The following is a 21,820-nucleotide window of genomic DNA, read 5'->3' as shown; positions in this document are numbered from 1 at the left end:
TGTAATTATAGCTCGTTACCGCAATCTGTCGAACCCCTAAAGATGGTCACGAGCGCTGAAAGTCTACTTGTCTCGGTCAAACATATAAGTCAGAGCGAAACAAGGCGAGTCTGACAACAGGCGGTTTTACGAGACGAGCGCACGGTGGAAGCGGGCACCAGGCCGAGACCATGGGGTGGTAGTAGCCTAGTGGGTAACACACTCGCCTATGAACCAGAAGACCCGGGTTCAAATCCCACTTACTACCATTGTGTCCCTGAGCAAGACACTTAACCCTAAGTTGCTCCAGAGGGGACTGTCCCTGTAACTGCTGATAGTAAGTCGCTCTGGATAAGGGCGTCTGATAAATGCTGTAAATGAGACGTCTGCATTGAATTGTTACTCTGGCGTAGGGCCTGTTAGGCCCGACTGGACTTGGAGTTTGCACTGCTTCAGATGACTTGCGAGGAACCACAGAGAGGGCGTGGACACGGCACGCGATAAGCCGCGAGGCGGGCAGGGGACCCACCATTAACAGTAATTGTGTGTTATTACTGCACACAACATGATGGAAACTGCTAAGCTGATAGACTTGACGCTTAATGTGGCCAGAGAGTGTGCGGCGGCGGGCGTGGTGGCCTCGCACCTCCAAGGTTGTGAGTTAGAATTCCGGCTTCGCCGTTGTGTGGGCCGGAGTTTGCATGTTCTCCCCCATGTTGGCGCAGGTTTCCACCGGGCTTACATTTACATTTACAGCATTTACCAGACTCACAACCAGTAGTTACAGGGACAGTCCCCCCCTGGAGACACTCAGGCTTAAGTGTCTTGCTCAGGGACACAATGGTAGTAAGTGGGATTTGAACCTGGGTCTTCTGGTTCATAGGCGAGTGTGTTACCCACTAGGCCACTGCCACCCCAGTATCCGTAGGTGTGAGATATGACCTCCAATGATTCTTGAAAAAATATAGAGATTTTTTTCTGGATTATATGCTAATCATGCATAAGGCCATCATCATAGTTTCATTTAATTTAATTTAATAACCTTTAAACACAACATACCTTCTTGAAACAGCACAGTGTTTTGATTACTGAACATATTTGAATTTTGGCTTATACACCAATGATTTATTTATCCATTCATTCATTCATTCATTCATTTATTTCGGTTCAGCCGCTATGTGCCACTGGGCGGGGCCGCGGTGGGGTTTTCATTACGGGATCCAGATAGCATTTCCAACCCCATCTTTGTAGAGTTGAGGTGGGGGTCAGGTTGCCTGGTCACAGATGGCTTTTACCAGGCCCACGGTGGATTTCTGGTCAAGCTGTTTGTCCCAGTTTATGGGTGCGGTGTTCAGACCACCCACTCAAAAGTGTCGTGTGACGCTGTTCGCCCGATCGGGAAGTGGAACGCTACATTTGGTAGTTGTTTCAACTGTGGAACAAGGGGTGAGAACCGGGAGGGCATAAAGGGACATTTTTGAGATTGTCACACACCGAATGACCTGAAAAGGGTGGAAAGGTGACATTGCCGAATATGAACTTAACCACGATGTCAGCTGGAAGAAAACAACTTGTACGGGTTTCCCAGCTTTAAAGCCTCAGTCTGTCTTAAAGCAGGGCTGCAACAGACAGTGGTGCCACTCCCTCTGAAGGACTAGTAGTTGTAAATTCCCACAATACGGGGCAATTAACCGATGAACTCGGACACCGTCAGGTCTTCCATGTAGAGAAATGACGGAAAAACCCACAACCTCGCGCCACGATATGAAGTCTTCAGTTCCCTTTGCCCGTACGCCCTGTCACACAGTTTAATACCCAGACTATTTATCGCCGATGTTCCGCTTCATTGCTTGTTTAGCTCCGCCTTCATCGCAACGCGACACCGCGGCGGAGATCAAAGTTTGCATTTTTCACCGGCCCGGTTCGCCGGGGATGCTGCTGCTGCTGTCCGACTTTGTTCTGAGGTCGTTAATCATCTACTGCCGTTGGCAGCAGGGCCCCAGAAAGGTGGTTTGGAGGCGCAATGATCCCACAGACCCCATCGCACTCATCTTAGGGGCCCCGTGGCTCAAACCGGCATTTTACAATCTGCTCTCCTTTAACTTAACACGTCCGGGCAGAGAAATGGAGTGGAAAGTGAGTTTATAGATCCCTTCAGAAGGATCTGATCTGTTCTGACGGTTTTAAAGTGATCTTTCAAAAACTATAACTATATTGACATTTTACTGTCAGTATATAATGCAATGAAATCAAGGACACTTTTAATGGTGATGAGTGAAAAATAAAGAAAGCATCTTGCATTTAATATGTAAGCACATTGTCATAAATGATGATGTTCGTTGTCTGTGTGATCAAACGAGAGCTTCATGAGAACAGGGCCCCTCCTGGCTCCGCGTCCGTCACCGCCGGCCGAAGAAGAAGCGGCGCGTTGTCCGCTAATGACTCTGCAGAAAGACAGGAGAAAAAAAAGAGCGGTGCGCGTAAACGGATCCCTGCGTCCGGCGGGCAGTTCTCAACTCCGTTCCTGGCGGACGTACCGCTGCGAGGATCCGAGGTTCTCGTGTTGTGTTCACGTTCTTCAGCCAAGGATTCAGAGGATTCGAGGCGTTTATTGTCATGTGTACGGAAGTACAGGGTGGGCCATTTATATGGATACACCTTAATAAAATGGGAATGGTTGGTGATATTAACGTCCTGTTTGTGGCACATTAGTATATGTGAGGGGGCAAACGTTTCAAGATGGGTGGTGACCATAGTGGCCATTTTGAAGTCGGCCATAGAATCCAACTTTAGTTTTTTCAATAGGAAGAGGTTCATGTGACACATCAAATTTATTGGGAATTTCACACACAATGGTGTGCTTGGTTTTAACGCAACTTTATTCTTTCATTAGTTATTTTCAAGTTTCTGACCAGTTATAAAATGTGTTCAATGTCACCAACCATTCCCATTTTATTAAGGTGTATCCATATAAATGGCCCATCCTGCACAATAAAATGAAATTCTTTCTTTGCCGTCCGAGTTAGGTTACGTTTAATATAATTAAGATAAAAAAAAAGTTGGTGAGGACGTGAGTGTTGTGTTACTATGAATAAATGTTGATTGTTATACAATGACAAGGAAATTACAGTATGATGTGCAGAAAGTGACACTATGAGGTCGATGGAGGGGATCTGGCCATCTGGCCCGTTACAGACGCATGGGTCATGTTGCCCTTAATGGTGTTTGTGGTTAATTCGAAGTCGTCCAACACCCCCTCGCTGCTCACTAGGCTGCAAATGACAGTGGCGCTTGGTGAGAAGTGCATTTGAGAGAGAGCTCTGGGTGAAAGACGGGTGTGAGTGTTTCTCAGCGGACGGTCGGTAACACCGCGACCCGGTCCGCCGGCAGCACCGCAGGGCCTGAGATTACTGAGATCCTAGACTTCCTCTCTCTCTCTCTCTCTCTCTCTATATATATATATATATATATGATGCATCTTTTAAAATATCATTAGTCAATTCTGCCACATGTACAGGACATACAGAGAATTGAAATTGCGTTACTCTCAGACCCATGGTGCATACAAGTAACATTAAAATACAAAGAGTAACATTAAATACAACAATAACATTAAATACAAAGGTATAAAATTAAGCATAATATATAAAATTTAAAAACGCAGTATACAAGTAAGGGCACATGGTGGAGAGTGCAAACCACGAAAACAATGTAGTGCAACAGAGCTTGTAAAGTGTAAAAGTGACAGAGCAGTCTTGTAACTGACACCTTATTACTACACTTGATGCGATATAATTCACACGTCATCCCATGTCATATCCCCCAGTCTTGTGCATTTTTGATGGACTAAAACAATTATATATAATTTCTTCCATTATTAATATATTTCCTATATCTGCACTATTTATGTTGCTTTGTAGAAGAAATGTTCATGTTTAATAAGGTATTTTCTAAATAATAATGTCTATTCATTCAGTGGCCGTCCCAGCCATTTTTGTAAAACCCAAATGAATTGCGTTCACACCTGTTTTCCGCATGAAGTGAGTAAAACGGGGCAGTGGTGGCCTAGCGGTTAAGGAAGGTGCCCCATAATCAGAAGGTTGCTGGTTTGAATCCCGATCCGCCATGATGCCACTGAGGTGCCACTAAGCAAAGCACCGTCCACACACACTGCTCCCCGGGCGCCTGTCATGGCTGCCCACTGCTCAGCAAGGGTGATGGTTAAATGCAGAGGACAAATTTCACTGTGTGCACCGTGTGCTGTGCTGCTGTGTATCACAAGTCCCAATCCCTTCACTTAAAGCTTTGCCTCTTGTGGGGTGTGTTCAGTCTGTTATTATCTCATACAGATCGCTTCCGAAAGGATTGTTTTAGTGAATGTCTTCAAATCCTGAAAAAATCATAATATGACTTTTTTTTTGCCTGTAGAAGGAAAGTTGTCTGTGTTGTGTGTTTACGGGTTAATGCTTGTTGAAAATCCCTTTGATAAATTCACAGCCATGTCGATTAAAAACACCCCAAAAACCCAAATGTTCATTCATTAACAGTATAAAAAGTTCTCTGGCCCTGATCCCGTCATGAGAGTTGAATACGGATTGCACGTCTGATGAGACGTCCACCAACCGAAGAGCCACTTCAACTCCTATATATTTTCTATCTTCCTATATAAAATATTGCTTTGTGTGACCGTACCGCTCACATGAAACCTCCCCCGCATCGGATACAGCATAGTAAGTGTGTATCTTGTTTGTGTGTGTGTTCCCGCGTGGCAGAAGCGAGTGGCTGCAGGACCCTCTAGTCAAATAGCGTGTCTTGTTGCTAGGATACATTTCTATCAATGCTTTGGTATGCAGCATTTGTCTATGCTGCGAACTCGAGGGCTGTTTGATTTGAAAGCTCTGCACGTGAATGGCCGCCGCGGCCTCCTAACAGCACACCCTGATACGAACTGGAGACATCACACATTCTCAAATGAAATGAAAAAATAGAATAGCTTGCAAATCATTTAATTCTATTGGGCAATGGAGGGGGTCCTCGTGTCCTCTCAGGTGTCGCATGCATTTCTGGGCAATTTGATCTGGTGCCCTGTCCAGATCGTGCACTGAATCATATACCAAAGTACCCAAATGACATTTTGTGGGATTTAAGTCTATATATTTAGTGACCTTTTTATCCCCCCCCACCAATGGTCTGATGTAAATAGTTCTCATTCTGGACACGTTACCTTTGCCAGACATTCCAATTACAGACGGGATTTTTTCCACCAATGTCATGAAGCTTTGAAGGTGGAATTCCGCCCGTGACTCCAGCAACCTTTGTTTGTTATCTGATGCCTACAGTAATCGACATTAAATTTTCTTGAAGTCCAATTCTTATCATTCATTCACTTGTAATGTAGCTGTTTATATATCTATGAATGTTGTGATTGAGCATAAAAAAAAGAGAACAGCCAAATCGAGGTAATCTGCGTCTTGGACCCTGCAAAAGACTGCAATAAAGGGCATCAAGATCATGGAATTTCCCACTGGCCACTGTCGGATGATGAACTTCACTGGGTTAATGATGTGCACGATGCCAGTGATTCCAGTCCAGGAGCCGAATCCTGACAGCAGAGGCTGACGTGATGAACGGCGATTGCCGGGCCATCTGTATACGCGATGCATGGCCGTGCCTCTTATGATCGCTCTCGTCTTTCAGAAGCCCAATACGCGTTGCCACAGTGGCTTCTTTGTTGAGTGCAGCATATTGGCCGATGGATAATATTACATTTCACCGTGGGAAGTCACGGTCGAGTAGCAGCGAAATTTGCACTGGCAGATGCATAATGCTGCAGAAAACAACCGTGAAATGTTTATTCAGAACTGGCTCAGCTACTGAATAGCAATTCAGAAACCTCTAGAAATCTCTAACCCTAACTATCCAGAGCATTACATTTACATTTACATTAAAGGCATTTGGCAGATGTCTTTATCCAGGGCGACTTACAATGTGCTTTGAAAGTGAAAGTGAAGTGATTGTGATATACAGCACAGCACATGGTGACACAACGAAATGTGTCCTCTGCTTTTAACCATCGCCCTTAGTGAGCAGTGGGACGCCCTACAGACGCCCACTGTGTGTGGGGACGGTGCTTTTGCTCAGTGGCACCTTGGCGGCTCAGGATTCGAACCGGCAACCTTCTGATTATGGGGCCACCACTGCCCCTTTCATGTTACCATCGATGAAGTGATCAATTCTGGTTCAATAGGAGCATCTTACAATCAAAGACACTTACAAGCTGGAGACATTCAGGGTTCTCAAGTGTCCTGCTCATTGACACAATAGTAGTAAGTGCCCGATTATGGCCAAAATAATAATCATGATTATTCGTTATTTTTTAAACAATCAATACGTGAACAAGGCTTTCAGATCACAATTAAACCTGAAATAAAAACTCATAAATAATAAATCATTATTTATTCATGAATAAAATTTTCTGGCTTAAGAGATGACCAAAGTCAGTGTATAGATTTGTCAAGACCTGGAATATATAGAGATGTCAGTACAGAAGTTGCACCTTTCCCATGAGGTGGGGGTGGGGAAACCGATGTTCTGGTCTGTAACATGAATAACATGATTTGTCGAACACAGAATTTTCGTAACATACAAGATGATCAAGTAAAATGTTAATTGTTATGTTAAAATGCATTGATTCTTTGTTCGCTCGTTATTATAGCCGTAAGTGGTCCGGCGTTTTCGCTCGTACCGTCAGAGAAGCGTGATTGAGTTTGGAATGCGACATCTAGTGTATATATCTTGTTTTTTTTTTTTTGTGTATATATCTATGTTGTCACCTACTGCGGCCAACATTACTTCTCACTCTGTCACAATTTGAGGTTGCTGCTCATACAGTCTATGCTTTCATTCGCAACCTGTGGTTGGCTGATCATTGGTTGAGAGAGTTGATATTCAGCAGAGCCGGCTATATAAATGGCAACCATTATCGTGGCAACCAAAATCGTGATTAAAATTCGATTAATTGTGCAGCTCTAGTTCATAGGCAGGTGTCCGTCCTCCGTTCAACCATTCACTCGCACCTGTGGATGATTTAGTGTTGCCAGCTCACCTAGAGAACATGAATTTGGACGGCGGGAGGAAACCGGAGAGCCCGGAGGAAACCCACACCAGCACGGGGATGACATTGTTATTGCTGTCATGCGAGAAGTCACTCTGTGACATTTAGTTGACACTTATAGACACCAGTTGCAGACACCGTCTGAAGCATGTTCAGGGGTCAGACCTTTGACCTTTGATATGTACACTAGTATCTACTGCATAATATTGTATATGCCCAATATTTCTGGTTGCCGGTGGAGTCTGTCATTGTCTTGTACAGCCAATAAACAGCCGGACCCATCTGGTTACACAAGGACATACTGTACACTCCACCCTGGCCGTCCCCAGTCACGTAGCCACCGGTTACTGGAGCCGGGACGCCACCGAGGATGCAGGGAAAGCGCTTGTTGACGCTGTGACCTTCCCATGAAACCTGCAATATGAGCAAATGCTTTTTTTGTGTGTGTTTAGAATCAGCCTTAGCAGGCTTAAGGTTTATTAGGCAAACATCCTGTTCTTGTTAGGCCAGAATTTCTTTTTTTCTTTCCTCACTTTAACCAAAAATTGTGTATTTTGCTGGAACAAATATATAATTTCCCGCTGTATTATATAATAACGTTGGCTCGGGATGGGGACGGCTTCGGTAATTTTTTTAATATATACATTTACATTTAAGGCATTTGGCAGACGACCATATCCAGAGCGACTTACAACGTGCTTTCATGTTACCATCGATGAAGTGATCAATTCTGGTTCACTAGGACCCCAACTATGAATACAATCTTTTTATTCACTCTGTTGTAGATTCTATACAGAAGTCAGACAACAAGAAGGTTACAAGTTCATCTAAATATTCTCTAAAGAGGAAGGTCTTGAGCTGCCGTTTGACTGAGCTGTTCTGACCTCGAGGGGAAGTTCATTCCACCACCGAGGGGCCAAGACAGAGAAGAGTCTAGATGAGCGGCTTCCTTTTACCTTCAGAGATGGAGGGACCAGGCGAGCAGTACTGGAGGCTCGGAGTATACGAGGTGCAGTGGGAGGTGTAATAAGGGCTGTGAGGTAGGATGGTGCTACTCCATGTTTGGCTTTGTAGGCCAGCATCAGTATTTTGAACCTGATGCGTGCAGCTACTGGGAGCCAGTGGAGGGAACGTAGCAGAGGGGTGGTGTGGGAGAACTTGGGAAGGTTGAAGATCAGTCGTGCTGCTGCATATCTTGCCAAGCCTTTGACAGCAGTTTACGGTGTTGCACTGATAGATCAGGCATATCTGCAGCTGATGCCGCTCGGCCGACAGGACGTTGCGGCCTTGCAGCCTCATGGCTCTCCCTGTCTCTCTCCGCCTCATCTCGTGCCGGCGGCCGTGGTGTGGACGTGCGAAAACGTGACCTTGTGGAATCTGAACCCTGCCCCGGCGTGCAGATCCTCGCCTCCGCTCAGTTTCCGCTCTGGGTGTCTTTACAGGAAGCACACGTGTACTGAGCAAGGTGCCATAAAAGGAGCGTTTTTTTTCCAGCAATTTCATTTCTATATATTCATTTTTCTCTGAGGAAAATAACTACTAAACTCCTTCTACTACTAATAATAATATTTTTTATTAAAACCATTTAAAAGAGAACATTATTATTGATATTATTAATATTCATGCAAAAAACAATTACGAAGCATAACTAGTAGCAGTATGCAGGTTGGTAGTAACGCACTCGCCTATGAACCAGAAGACCCGGGTTCAAATCCCACTTACTACCATGGTGTCCCTGAGCAAGACACTTAACCCCGAGTGTCTCCAGGGGGGGACTGTCCCTGTAACTACTGATTATAAGTTGCTCTGGATAAAGGCGTCTGATAAATACTGTAAATACTTCTGGAGGCTGGTGAATATTTGTGCCACCGTGTAAAACAGAGACGCATGTAGGGGCAAAGTAGGTCCAGCCTGTCTGTTCATGGCACTAATAGGGTTAGCGTGTGCGGCGCAGGTTCATCCCACGACACAGCCCGACTTGACGCTTGGTTGTCTCCTTTTGTGCGAGAACGTACGTTATGTTTGGTAGGCGGACCCCTGGCGAAATCCGCACCGTTTTGCGCTGTTAATAGAGCGCAAGGCAGGAGTTCCATTTAAAGCTGATCCCACTGCTGAAAACAGAAGCGTTTAAACTCGTGCTGCAGGTTACACAATGGCGCTCCGCAGACTCATTAATCCTCATATTTCAGTTTCCTGTGGGACAACAGCGCTACGCAAATCTGAGAATGAGCTTGTGGCCGGACGACGGGGGACTGATTTCGATTGGAGGGACAGCCACTCTAATCGGCTTGGGTGTTTGCTGTGGGTCAGGTGATCAGATATTCTGGAGTTGGATTAGATGGTCACAAGAAAGGCAAAGAGGATTTGTAGGGAAGCCACGCCCTGCCACCTTTTTGCCTTTTTTTTACTAGTAAAAGGCCGGATTCACGTTTCTCATCTGTTTCACTCAAGCCATGCCTAGTGACACCTAGTGGTCGCTGCAGAGGTGAAAATGAAAAACAGGAGGTCGTCACCTGGATTTACGACGTCCAGACACGACACGACTGTTAATGTTGTCTGACAGTTGATCCACGTGGAGAATTTGCCTCGCATCCAGACCCTCATAACTCAGCCAAGGTGTCGTCTCGGCTTTCTTCTCCTCCCACTGGGAGATTGGAGAAACAGGTGTGGTGCTCTGGAGGTCACCCTGCACCGCTGACCCTTTGCTTGAGTGTGAAAAGTGTGTGGACCACAACACTGGACTGTCCAGTAACTTCAAACATGGACCGATCCTTTCTCCAATGCGCCATGTCGGGGTATTTAATACCAAACATGCTCCTGCACCCCTTTCTCACTCACTCATTGTGTGGAGAAAGGGTCAAAATGTGGGGGGTGTCACAGCCCATACTTGGTATAATAAATGTTGCTGTTGTTGCTGAGTGGCCAGCCTAAGCTTTTAGACACATGATGGGTTTGACCTGTGACCTGTCTGCAGCTGATTCCAGACACCGTTTACACAATACAAAAAAAAGAACATTTTGGGCCAGTGGTTGGCCTAGCGGTTAAGGAAACGGCCCCGTAATCTGAAGGTTGCCGAACCACCAAGCAAAGCACCGTCCCCTGTGTGCTACAGTGCCGCTGGTTTGTTTTACAGCCAATCAGATGTCTGGAGATCATTTGAATATTCTTCAACAGGGCAGGGTAAACAGAATTAGAGACAGAGGACGGGCCCGGGGACGCTGAGATAACACGGAGGTCACCAGTGACATGCTAGGAATTTAAACAACCTCCAGATGCCCTCTCTCTCACCCCAAGATGTTCAGTGTTTCTCACATTCTTTCCCCTAATTTGAGTCTCGTCTTGAACGTCTCCAGAGTCAGAATTGCATTGCACGAGCAGCTGAATCGCAGGTGAAGTGCAGGTGAAGTGCACGCTGGTCATTTTCAGCTGGGTGCTTAGTGTCATAATGTGTTGAATGATGTAAAGTTACCACAAACAAAAACGCTTTATTATTTCTATAAATTTTTTTTCCCCCCTTCCTCAGATTCGTCTTCCAGCTACATACGGCAGCTGGAGTTGAAGGTCCGGATACTGGAAGACGACAACAAGCTGTTAGCTCAGGTAACAACAGGACCACTCATTACACGCTGATTTTTATTGGTGGTAGTAGCCTAGTGGGTAACACACTCGCCTATGAACCAGAAGACCTGGGTTCAAATCCTGCTTACTGCCATTGTGTCCCTGAGCAAGACACTTAAAGCTGAGAGTCTCCAGGGGGACTGTCCCTGTAACTACTGATTGTACAAGCAATAGGCACGCGGATCCATGTTAATAGAATAGATCCATTTTCAATAGAATAAGTAGAATCAGAAAAATAATCTGTATTCAGGATACTTTTAGAATACACTTTAAGCGTTTCGTGCAACCGATGTGTAAAACAGCTGTGCTGCATCATCATTTGCTCATTTTTCCCTTGCAATGCTTCAGGTTTGGGGCATCAATTTGCATCTGCATGAATAAAACATCAGCATGGAGTCATCCACATTTATTGCTCATTGAGTCATCCACATCTGCATTTTAGCATATTCTAAAATGATCCACGTGTTAAAAAAAACAGTAAGCACTGCCTTGTACAATGCAACAGACTGAATTCAGATTCTTTATTTCTGCATTCAAACTAGGAATCGCTGATGCATGTAATCCATTACTAACCCTGATAACTGGCTTTCTTCATTGCTGTTTTTGTTTTAAAAAATAGAATGCTAGATTAATTACAAATGAACTCATACTTGGTGGGTGAAGCCATCATTTAGTCAATTATGTCTGGAGACAAAACTGCTGTGGACAGGAAATTTTCTTTCGCTCAAGACTCGGTCGACGCTGCTGGAAAGTATGATCCATCATGCGCCTCTCTCGCGGAGTCGGTCTGAGATACCTCCCTTTCAGGTTGTTAGTGCGGAGCGAAACGACAGCGGGACCTGCTTGTCGGACCTTTTTATTACTTGGCCTCAAGCATGGAAGCGCAGTAGCTGCTGTTCCTCCTCCTGTCTCTCCGTGTCGGACTTGGCAGGGTGCTGCATGGCAACATTCGTTTTGGAGGCGAGCAACAAGACATAATGAAGAACGGGGAGTCGCTTCACGGAGCACCCCGATGTGCGATGGTAATGAAGCTCCTAATGAGCAGAGAGCCATTATCCAGAGAAACTTACGCAACGTGCGCATTTCATAACAGTTATTTTTACCCTTTACCTCCGATTGGCCCCAGTAATCCAGCAGAGTGCAATTCTGTGGGCTGTTTGCACTCAACAGCCTGCAAAAGATGGGATGAACATGTTAAAAAGGATTTTCCAACACAGCTCACACACACACACACACACACACACACACACACACACACACTCAGTGTCTTAAGTCTGTAAATCTGGCTGAGATACAAAATCCAGTGGCTCTTATATGCAATACATTTCTCATTATTCACAATTTTATTACATTAATATGAAACAAAACAGAGGCTCAGGATGTAATGGAACGTCCACACTTTCTACCCAGAGAAGGCGTGGCCTCGTGAACCACCAAACTGAATTGTCCATCGCTTTGCGTTGGTACTACAGAAGGCCACAAAATCACAGGTTCAAACCCCACTTACTACCACTGTGTCCCTGAGCAAGACACCAAACCCTGAGTGTCTTCAGGACTGTCCCTGTCACTACTGCTCTTGTGCTCCGAATAACGGCAAAATGGCGTAAATGTAAATGTGGCCAATCAAATCCGTTTATGCAATTTTCCACAGTGCAAACTCTGTCGGGTTCGGTGTCTGTGTTGTTGCGAATGAGCGACAAGGTTTGATTGAAATTGCCAGTTTTGTCCCCAGACTGGGAAGAAAGTTGGGGAAGATGAAGATCGTTTCTCCCATTGTGCTTGGCTGTGTTCTTTTTTTTTTCTACTCTTTGGTTAATAACTCTTTTACCCTCATGACCAGAGTCGTCCCATACTGCAGGTGGAGACTTGTCTAAGCAAGTGTGTGTGAGTGTGTGGGTGTGTGTGTGTCTGCACACATCAGCAGATTAGATAGGGTGGAACGAGACGATGCCTGGAGACTGCAGACCGCTCAGCTCGGATCTACGTGCCTGTCGAGTCCCACCGTGACTCAGGCCACCCTGCCCACGGCCGCTTCACGGGCTGTAATTTTAATAATGATGCCGGTCCAGAATAAATGGAGCTGCAGCTTGGGGCCTGACAGCAGAGGCACGGGGAGAGAAAGATGGAGGCTGATCAGTAGGAATAGGTGTAATTAGGTGTGTGGGTCGAACTGTTCTAGGTTTAATGGTAATAATTTTAATCTCTTTTTATCTCTGGGTGCAGTTTATGTGACATTTAGTGAAAGAGCCTCACCATTATTTGTTTAAAACGGGACAGGGGCTTCAGCACCACTGAAGTATGAGCTCAATTTTAGCTGAGCAACACAGAGCTAATTACAGATTCTGTAGATTCCTATTCAGTGCATATCTGGTGGTGGTGGTTAGATCTGCCATACTTGCCATGCCTGCAGCCTAATCCATGTACAATCTACATTTTACATATCATGCCATATCATGATTTTCATCAAATAGGGAATGCCACAGCTAGGCACAACAAGCACATAACACCCAAGACTTAATCCTAATCTCCATCCTAATCCCAATATGCACAAATGCATGTGCCTGAATTGGGGCTACTTCTCACAGCAGAGGTGTAAATTGTGTCACAATTCTGGCCAGGATATGTCTTGCAGTGTTCAGATCTCATTTCATAAATGGTGATTAATGCTCCCAGGTTGCATTGCACACAGTGAACCATTCAGCAGAATCGTTTTAAATGTTCATTTATTATTACTTGACCAAATATTGGGGCGTTGACAGCAACTGTGGGATGCTGGGTTCCAATGGAATGCTGGGTTCACTTCCTCTGTTGAGGTTAAGAGAATATCTCAGGTCTGTAAAATTGTAAAAGTAAAATTCTTTTATTTAAAAAATATTACATATTCAATTCAGACAAGAAAAACAATGACATTTCTAAATTAAGTGACACATATAGACTATATGTTCTTTTTTGAGTTGCTTGATCAACACTGATGGTAATTTGTATAGCCTCTGTTCGTTTTTGTAATACATTTTTCTTCATCCTGGGTTCAGGTGCCTGTCTTCTTCTTCTTCTAAATACCATCCATAAATAATGTTCTAAATACTAAGCTCAGAGCATCTTAGTTGATCTACTCCAGGTCTTTTATTCTGTGCATTGTCACAGCTGGGTCCCATGGTTTCATATAATACTTCATTTAACATTGACATACACAGTATGTTGTCATGTCTGTAGTGGTGGTGGAGCTTCTCTCACCTTTTGTTGTGGGCTCCTCTCTCCACAGCATAATGGTGGTGCGGACCTGAAAACACTGAGGAAGGGCCTCTCCATGTACCACTCCGAATCCCAGCTGACGTCTCTCATGCAGTACCAGGAGGCTCTGCAGAACGTACGTACCACACTAAGCCCACGGCCCTTACGTCCCAGAGCTCGGTTTATTGAATCAAGGCTCTTAGCTTAAGGAGGCCTGTAGAGATTTGGTCTGAGCTGATTTGCACTGGACCATTTGGGACTGAATTTGCTTTTCATTTACCTGCTGGCAAAGGAGCTCAAGACCAATCTGTGCTTTATCTATCCATTAGTTTATAGATATTTCCGCTGATCTGGAATCTGATTGGCCCTGCTTACATTTACAGCATTTATCAGACGCCCTTATACAGAGAGACTTACAATCAGTAGTTACAGGGACAGTCCACCCTGGACTTAGGGTTAAGTGTCTTGCTCAGGAACACAATGGTAGTAAGTGGGGTTTGAACCTGGGTCTTCTGGTTCGTAGGTGAGTGTGTTAGCCACTAGGATACTACCACCCTCACCCTGTTCAGTCTATAGATTTTGTTGCCCCAGTATCTCAGTGATGGTTTATATGATTACATAATACTACCACATAAAACAAAGACTAAGCTCATTTTAGTACAGAAATTCTGCAATGCATGTTTGCAGTAAAATGTCAGATTAACATTCATAATTATAAGTTTCAAATGTCTTTAAATTCCAGCATTTACCTATCATAAATACTGGTTGACCTTAAATACTAATGGCATTACTGATGAGTAAGAACAAAGGCCATCTGGTGTTTTGTGACCTCACGGTTTACCACAGGGCATTGCTACTTGGCCTGTCTGATGGTTATTCACACCAGCCCTTCACCTTTTGCTGATGAATAAATCACTTAAACCGTCTCAAGACTTGATACAATGCCAGATTGGTTCCAGTTTAGTTCTGAGCAGGCTGAAGTTACTGCAGGTTTCCCTTTGACACCCATTGCCCCCTGACTTCATCCCTGTCTCCACTTGAATGAACGGATGAAGGAATGAATACATCAGTCTGCACCGGTGGTGGTAAAGTAGCAAGCAACACTACGAACCGCCTATAAACCAGAGGAGCCCAAAGTCACAGGTTCAAACCTCACTTACTACCACTGTGTCCCTGAGAAAGACACTTAACCCGGACCGTCTCCGGTACGGGTGTTGAAATGAATCGTATAGTCGATGAATCACGATGCAGACGTGGACAATTCAGTGCAGAACATAATCAATTACATCAAAATGATGTTGCTTGGGGATTTTAAAATTCTGATACAGCGGCGCTCTGGGTAGGACTTTCACGCTGCGCGGCGTGTCACTTGGCGGCCGTATTGTGACGAGCCCCGCGGGTGCGTGAAAAGAAAACATTTTCTTTTCTCTGGTTTTGACTGTGTGCAAATGCAACATGGGAGCATTAATCACCATTTATGTAATGAGATCTGCTCATTGTAACAAATCAAAGCATCCACACATGTCTACTTAACTCTTGTATCATTATGTGAAAATTTAGAAAATTTGTGGTATCCATCGTGATGCATCGATATCGTAATTGAATTGAATGGTGAGACCAGTGAAGGTTCACACCTCTAGTATCTGATTGTAAGTCGCCCTGTAGAGATGACAGTAGACAGGAGAAGTACATTCGTCCTGATTAGCTGCTGATCCAGTTCTACACGGAAGTCATCTGAGTCTGTCCTCGGCTTGCCCATCCCAGTCATCCCAGTCTCCTTCATTAAAGTGAAGGAGAGCAGCATGGCACACGGTGCACACAGTGAAATTTGTCCTCTGCATTTAACCCATCACCCTTGGTGAGCAGTGGGCAGCCATGACAGGCGCCTGGGGAGCAGTGTGTGGGGACGGTGCTTTGCTCAGTGGCACCTCAGTGGCACCTCGGCGGATTGGGATTCGAACTGGCAACCTTCTGATTACAGGGGCCACCACTGCCCCAGTCTGGTATGGAGCAGCCAATAAACAGGACAGGAACAGACTGTAATGGACACCATCCTGGACAACAACAACAACATGTATTTCTTATATAGCCCAAAATCACATACAGTATGTCTCAATGGGCTTTGGCAGGCCCTACAGTTGACACCCCCCACACTTGACCCTTCTGCACACAAGGAAAAACTCCACACAAAAAAACTCTAGGAGAGAGAAAAAAAAGAGAGGAAGAAACCTTGGGAAGGAGTGATACAGAGAGGGACCCCCTTCCAGGGTAGAGTGAGCCTGCAAATGGTGTCAATGCAGGGTTGGATATGATATAATGATAAGTCCTACGGTTGTAGGGTTGGAGAAGTCCAGAATGTAGTCCACTGTCATGGTCTAGATTACATGTCCATAATGATGTTACTGGTAAATTTGAAGATCCCTGAAGCTGTAGTTGTAATGGTGGTGGTGGCTGTGGTGACCCTCTGGTTTGTTTCATGTTTTGTCCTTGTAAAGCAGTTGTCAGGAACCAGGATTTATTTGCTGGTCTGATCACTGGGGTCTGCCAGTAGTCTGGGTGCTTGATTCCGTGTCTCGGAGAAAAACAAACAGAAGCAGCGGCAGACGGTTGCACTGTACGACCGATACTGAAATATGTGGTTATAGCGGTATATTGGTGCTACAGTGGCCCGGTACCCTAACTAGGACAGCCTAACTGGTGAATTTAACTTTGTCTGTGTCTAACAGGGGGACTGTGATAAACTGGACTTTATAATTGACACTGCGTCAAAATCAAGTGAAATGAGGGTCTAGGACTTTAGCAAAAAGCCAGAGAAAACAGATAGGTTTTGAGATTGGATTTAAACACTGAGACTGTGTCTGAATCCCGGACACTGACAGGCAAGCTGTTCCACAACTGCGGAGCTCTATAGGAGAAGGATCTGCTCCCAGCTGTGACCTTCTGCACCTTTGGTATCAGTAGTGACCCCGAACCCATTGATCGAAGGGGGCGTGGCGGTTCGTAAAGAACCAAAAGTTCACTCAGGTACTGTGGGGCGAGACCATTTACAGCTTTATAGGTTAAAAGTAGGATTTTGTAGTCAATCCTAAATTTGATGGGTAACCAGTGCAGTGATTGTAAGACTGGGGTGATGTGGTCAAATTTCCTGGTTCTGGTTAGAACTCTGGCTGCAGCATTCTGTACTAGCTGGAGTTTACTCATGCACCTACTAGAGCATCCAGACAATAATGCATTGCAGTAATCTAACCTTGATGTAATAAATGCATGGACCAACTTTTCTGCATCATGCATTGAAATGATATTTCTTATTTTCGCAATATTTCTAAGGTGAAACAATGCTATTCTAGTGACATTATCTACGTGCGAATTGAATGAGAGACCTGCATCAATGATGACACCTAGATCCTTCACTTCAATACTCGCTGAGATAGAAAGGCTATCCAGGGACCTGTTCCTCTGAAGGACCAGAAAATGGTCACAGGTCTTTCACAACCCTGGACAGACCACCAGACCTGCTGCCCCCTGGCAGACGATGTAGAAGCCTGCAGACCGGGACTGTCAACCTCCTAAACAGCTGGACTGTTACACGGCTAAACACCTACAGCATTGCAGCTGCCCTTTATGTACACATCGCAATTATTTCTGTAATCTTTATATTTAACTGTATGCAAGATATTAGACTATGGCCCCTATAACTGAGTATGTGCTATATGTTTCTTTGGTGCAAGTTGAATAGTATACCCGGGCCAGGGCGGTGGTGGCCTAGCCTAGGAAGCGGCCCCACACACTTCTCCCCGGGTGCGTGTCATGGCTGCCCACTGCTCACTCAGGGTGATGGGTTAAATGCAGAGGACAAATTTCATCCTTCTGAGGATGGTCTACAGAACCTTAAATACCTCGTTCTAGTTACCTGTTAAAATCCAGTAGAAAGGGTGGGGTGACTGGTAGGTCTCCTCAGTATGTGCACCTTTAAAAGTCAGTTCTTTGTCCTTGTGTTTACTAAAACTCACCGTCGGTGACTCTTGTGCATCATCAGCCTTGACCAGGAGAAGGTGCAATTAGATTAGAACGCGCATAATTTTTTTGCGCCACCTCCGTTTCTTCTTCCTGATTTGGTTACAAGCATCATCATCATCATCATCTCTTCCTCAACGTGCGCGGTTGTCCGTTGCTGTGCCGGCGCTGCTGGCGTCATGATAATCAGCCATGAAAGAGGCGCTCACCCACAATGCAGCCCGATTACCTTTCTTTTCAGGGGAGGAGGGGAAAAATCAATTCAACCTCGAGCCCGGGCTCCTTTGACTCCGACAGGCGGTGTGACGATGCGTTCAAGCGAAAGCCACCGTCATCATTATCATCGCTTTGTGTTCCGGCTTCAAACAGACGGCGAACGGCGGCGGTAAATAATGCAGGCCGGCATCGCCGGAACAATGAAAAGGCTTGCGTGTGGCGGCTGCCAGTTGTCACGGGTTACCTGGGTCTGACCTCAGCCTCTTCCATCTCCTTCCTCCTCCACACTCGCCAAAATTAGCCTGCCGAATGCGGCTGACGTAAAAGGCAGAGGCTGGAGGGGAATCGTGTGCCGTTGAACTTCATATATAATCTCGGCAGGACGCTAATCCGATTTAATCTGATTTCACAGATCTTTAAAGTTTTAAAGTGATTTATTATTCTCATGCATTTTACCCATCACCCTTGGTGAGCAGTGGGCAGCCATGACAGGCGCCCGGGGAGCAGTGTGTGGGGACGGTACCTTGCTCAAGGGGACCTCAGTGGCACCTTGGCGGTGCCATACGAATGTGTACTAAGATTGTCCTTTATTCCACTTCAGCTAACACCTATTATTTTTATATCGACTATGTCATAAAGGTTTTATGTAAAAGAGTTTGCTTGCTTCTGGTCACCCCAGTAAGGTGTATGATGGAAGAAGGGGTTCATTTATTGCCACCGCAGCTTAATCAGTCTTGCCGGATTTGCTTAGCGAGGGCCTTTGTCTTCCTTTATTGGGAACAAGAGAAGTGTCAATGGCCTCCTTATTGCTCCTGTAAGCTGTTGGGGTTTTCGGTGCCAAGAGGTCAATCAGGTTAAAAGCTCACCTTCAGATTGCTCGCACCGAATTTAACCGCGTCCATCCAGAAGCGTTGCTCTCTTGTTTCAGTACTTTATGAAGTACATAGACAAGGACATTTAAATAAATGTAATATTTATCATTTTTTACATATGGAATTCACAACTTCACTGGAATCATGCAGCGTATTTCTTAACAGACCTTCTTAAGAGAATGAATATGAAATTTATGACGGTACAGAGCTTGGAAGTGGTTATAGCATATTGATCCTTATTGATTCTGTAAGACCTTTTTTGGACCTAAACCATGATCAGTGGGTATGATCTCAGATCCCAAGTAGAACCGGGGGACTTCAGGTGGGACCGGGCATGGTCCCAGAAGAGGACTGCTGGAGGCTTTAAATGAACATCACTGGGCTTTTGTCTCGGGCCAAAAAGGGAGTCTCTCCTAAACGAGGGTCCCCTCTGAGCCGGAGTGTCGGAATGCCGGCTCGATTGTTGTGGATTTAACGCTAGAACGGGATTGAAAAGGCTCTTGTATAAACAGGGCCTTGCAGGGACCGCTCGGCTGAAAGGCGTCATTGTTGGTGGACTCGCGGCTCCATCCCTGAACAGACGAGCCCCGGCTGAGAGATGAGCCTGTGCTCAGATGATTTAACCCAGTTAGCGTCTGGGTGTCCCTGTGCTTGCCAGCATATTAATTGACCGTCACTGCGGTGATGCAGCGTGGTACTTTTCTGTACTTTTGCCCACTGTTTGTGTTGAAACCGGCCGATGACATGAACATATTGCCCCCACAATCAGAATGTTGCCGGTTCGAATGCCGATCCGCCAAGGTGCCACTGAGGTGCCACTGAGCAAAGCACCGTCCCCACACACTGCTCCCCTGGGCACCTGTCATGGCTGCCCACTGCTCACTCAGGGTGATTGAATAAATGCAAAGGACAAATTTCACTGTGTGCACCATGTGCTGTGCTGCTGTGTATCACAAGTGACACTCACTTCACTTTCACTTCACTCACTTCATATTACCCAAGTCATTTGGTGGAGATTTATTGTCGGGTCTTCTTTTGTCCACAGGGGTCCGAAGGCCTCAGTCCCACAACAGATCTGATGTCGCCAGCCCAGAAGCCAGAGGCAGTGGTTCACGCCATGAAGGTGGGTCTTCAGATTTCTTGGAAAATGTCTAAACTGAAAGACAATCAGAAACTACGTAAAAAGATTTAAGTGTTTTTGATATCTAGAGAGACACTGGAGAACACCGTACCAGACTTTTCCCCTCTCGATGTGAAGTGATAATTCAGGATTTGCAATTACAGTGCAATTCATAAATGATAATTGCACTATAATTGCTTGCCCCCGTGTAGTATAACTTGGGGATGTGGACATGCGTCTACATTTACATTTACATTTAAGGCATTTGGCAGACGACCTTATCCAGAGCGACTTACAACGTGCTTTTATGTTACCATCGATGAAGTGATCCAGTTCTGGTTAACTAGGACCCCCAACTATGAATACAATCTTTTTATTCACTCTGTTGTAGTTTCTATACAGAAGTCAGACAATAAGAAGGTTACAAGTTATTCTAAATATTCTCTAAAGAGGAAGGTCTTGAGCTGCCGTTTAAAGGTGCTCAGTGACTGAGCTGTTCTGACCTCGAGGGGAAGTTCATTCCACCACCGAGGGGCAGACAGAGAAGAGTCATCTCTTGTTTTTAGAATTTAAAAAGTCCCACGAAGCATGCATCCTTAAAATGGATGTTCCACTTTTTGAAAATCTTGTCGCATTATTTGAATCTGTCCCAATCAATGTTTTTAGGTTCTGGAGGTCCATGAGAATTTGGACAGACAGAGGCGTGAGGACTATAATGAGGACCTGAGTGAGAAGGAGAAGGCCATCGTCAGGGAGATGTGTAACGTGAGTAAAAGTTGCTGGAGTAAAAGTTACTTTTTTTCCGGGGGGGGACGGGACTGTCCCTGTCACAACTGATTGCAAGGCGCTCTGGATAAGTGCGTCTAATAAATGCTGTATATTTAAATATAAAATGCTATTGAGAGAATCCTCCATGTGAGTGTGCGTCCCATCTAAATTGCACGCTGGTGATCCCCCCCCCCCCTTATTCCCCAGTGTTTATGCTGCAATTAAAATCATTTTAATGGCAGAAACAATGCAGGTCTGTTGGGGCGCTGGGTGCCCCACCTCAGATATATGTGACAGGCGTGGAACCTTGGGAACCACACGGTGACACTGTTCTCGCACCGGCGACCCCGCGCTCTCGCTGTGCCCGTCTCGCCGAAAGCTCGGACACAAAGCCACCATTCATTGCCTTTTGTACCCTTGCCATTCAGTGTAATTGGGCCCTGCTCCCCGCCCCCTTGTGTTCCCATAATATCATCCTTCGCCTGGGCGGCTTGTGTGCAAAAACCCCTCACCTCTGTCCTCTCGGTGTGCTCAGGTGGTGTGGCGCAAGCTGGGCGACGCGGCGGGGACCAAGCCGTCCATCCGGCAGCACCTCTCTGGGAACCAGTTCAAAGGGCCGTTGTAGCCGCGGGCGGGATGGAGCAAAAAAGGCAGAAGAGCGCGGCGACTTCCTGTTCAACACTGGACACTGTTCAACCTGGACGAGACGCCCGGCCGGCAGGACATGATCGTGCTGGCAGCCCTCCTGAGAGATAATTACACTGTCGTGTAACAGTGTCACTCGAGTCCACACTCGTACCTACAGTACAGGCCAAAAGTTTGGACACGCCTTCTCATTCAATGTGTTTTCTTTATTTTCATGACCATTTACGTTGGTAGATTCTCACT

The 21,820-nt window shown here is 45.6% G+C and overlaps 1 protein-coding gene across 1 annotated transcript in view; it reads left to right on the top strand.

The window, feature by feature from the left end:
- ccdc85ca (coiled-coil domain containing 85C, a) overlaps nucleotides 1-21,820 on the top strand; it is a 23,515-nt gene extending 1,695 nt beyond the window's left edge. Inside the window, exons 2-6 of the mRNA XM_028981119.1 lie at nucleotides 10,617-10,693; nucleotides 13,974-14,078; nucleotides 20,090-20,167; nucleotides 20,831-20,929; nucleotides 21,468-21,820. Of these exons, the coding sequence (XP_028836952.1) occupies nucleotides 10,617-10,693; nucleotides 13,974-14,078; nucleotides 20,090-20,167; nucleotides 20,831-20,929; nucleotides 21,468-21,557 (449 nt within the window). The 3' untranslated portion in view covers nucleotides 21,558-21,820. The remainder of the gene's footprint in view (nucleotides 1-10,616; nucleotides 10,694-13,973; nucleotides 14,079-20,089; nucleotides 20,168-20,830; nucleotides 20,930-21,467) is intronic.

Source organism: Denticeps clupeoides, chromosome 1 (assembly GCF_900700375.1).
Source record: "Denticeps clupeoides chromosome 1, fDenClu1.1, whole genome shotgun sequence".
NCBI classification, from domain to species: Eukaryota; Metazoa; Chordata; class Actinopteri; order Clupeiformes; family Denticipitidae; genus Denticeps; species Denticeps clupeoides.
This window is presented reverse-complemented; position numbering and strand designations above follow the sequence as displayed.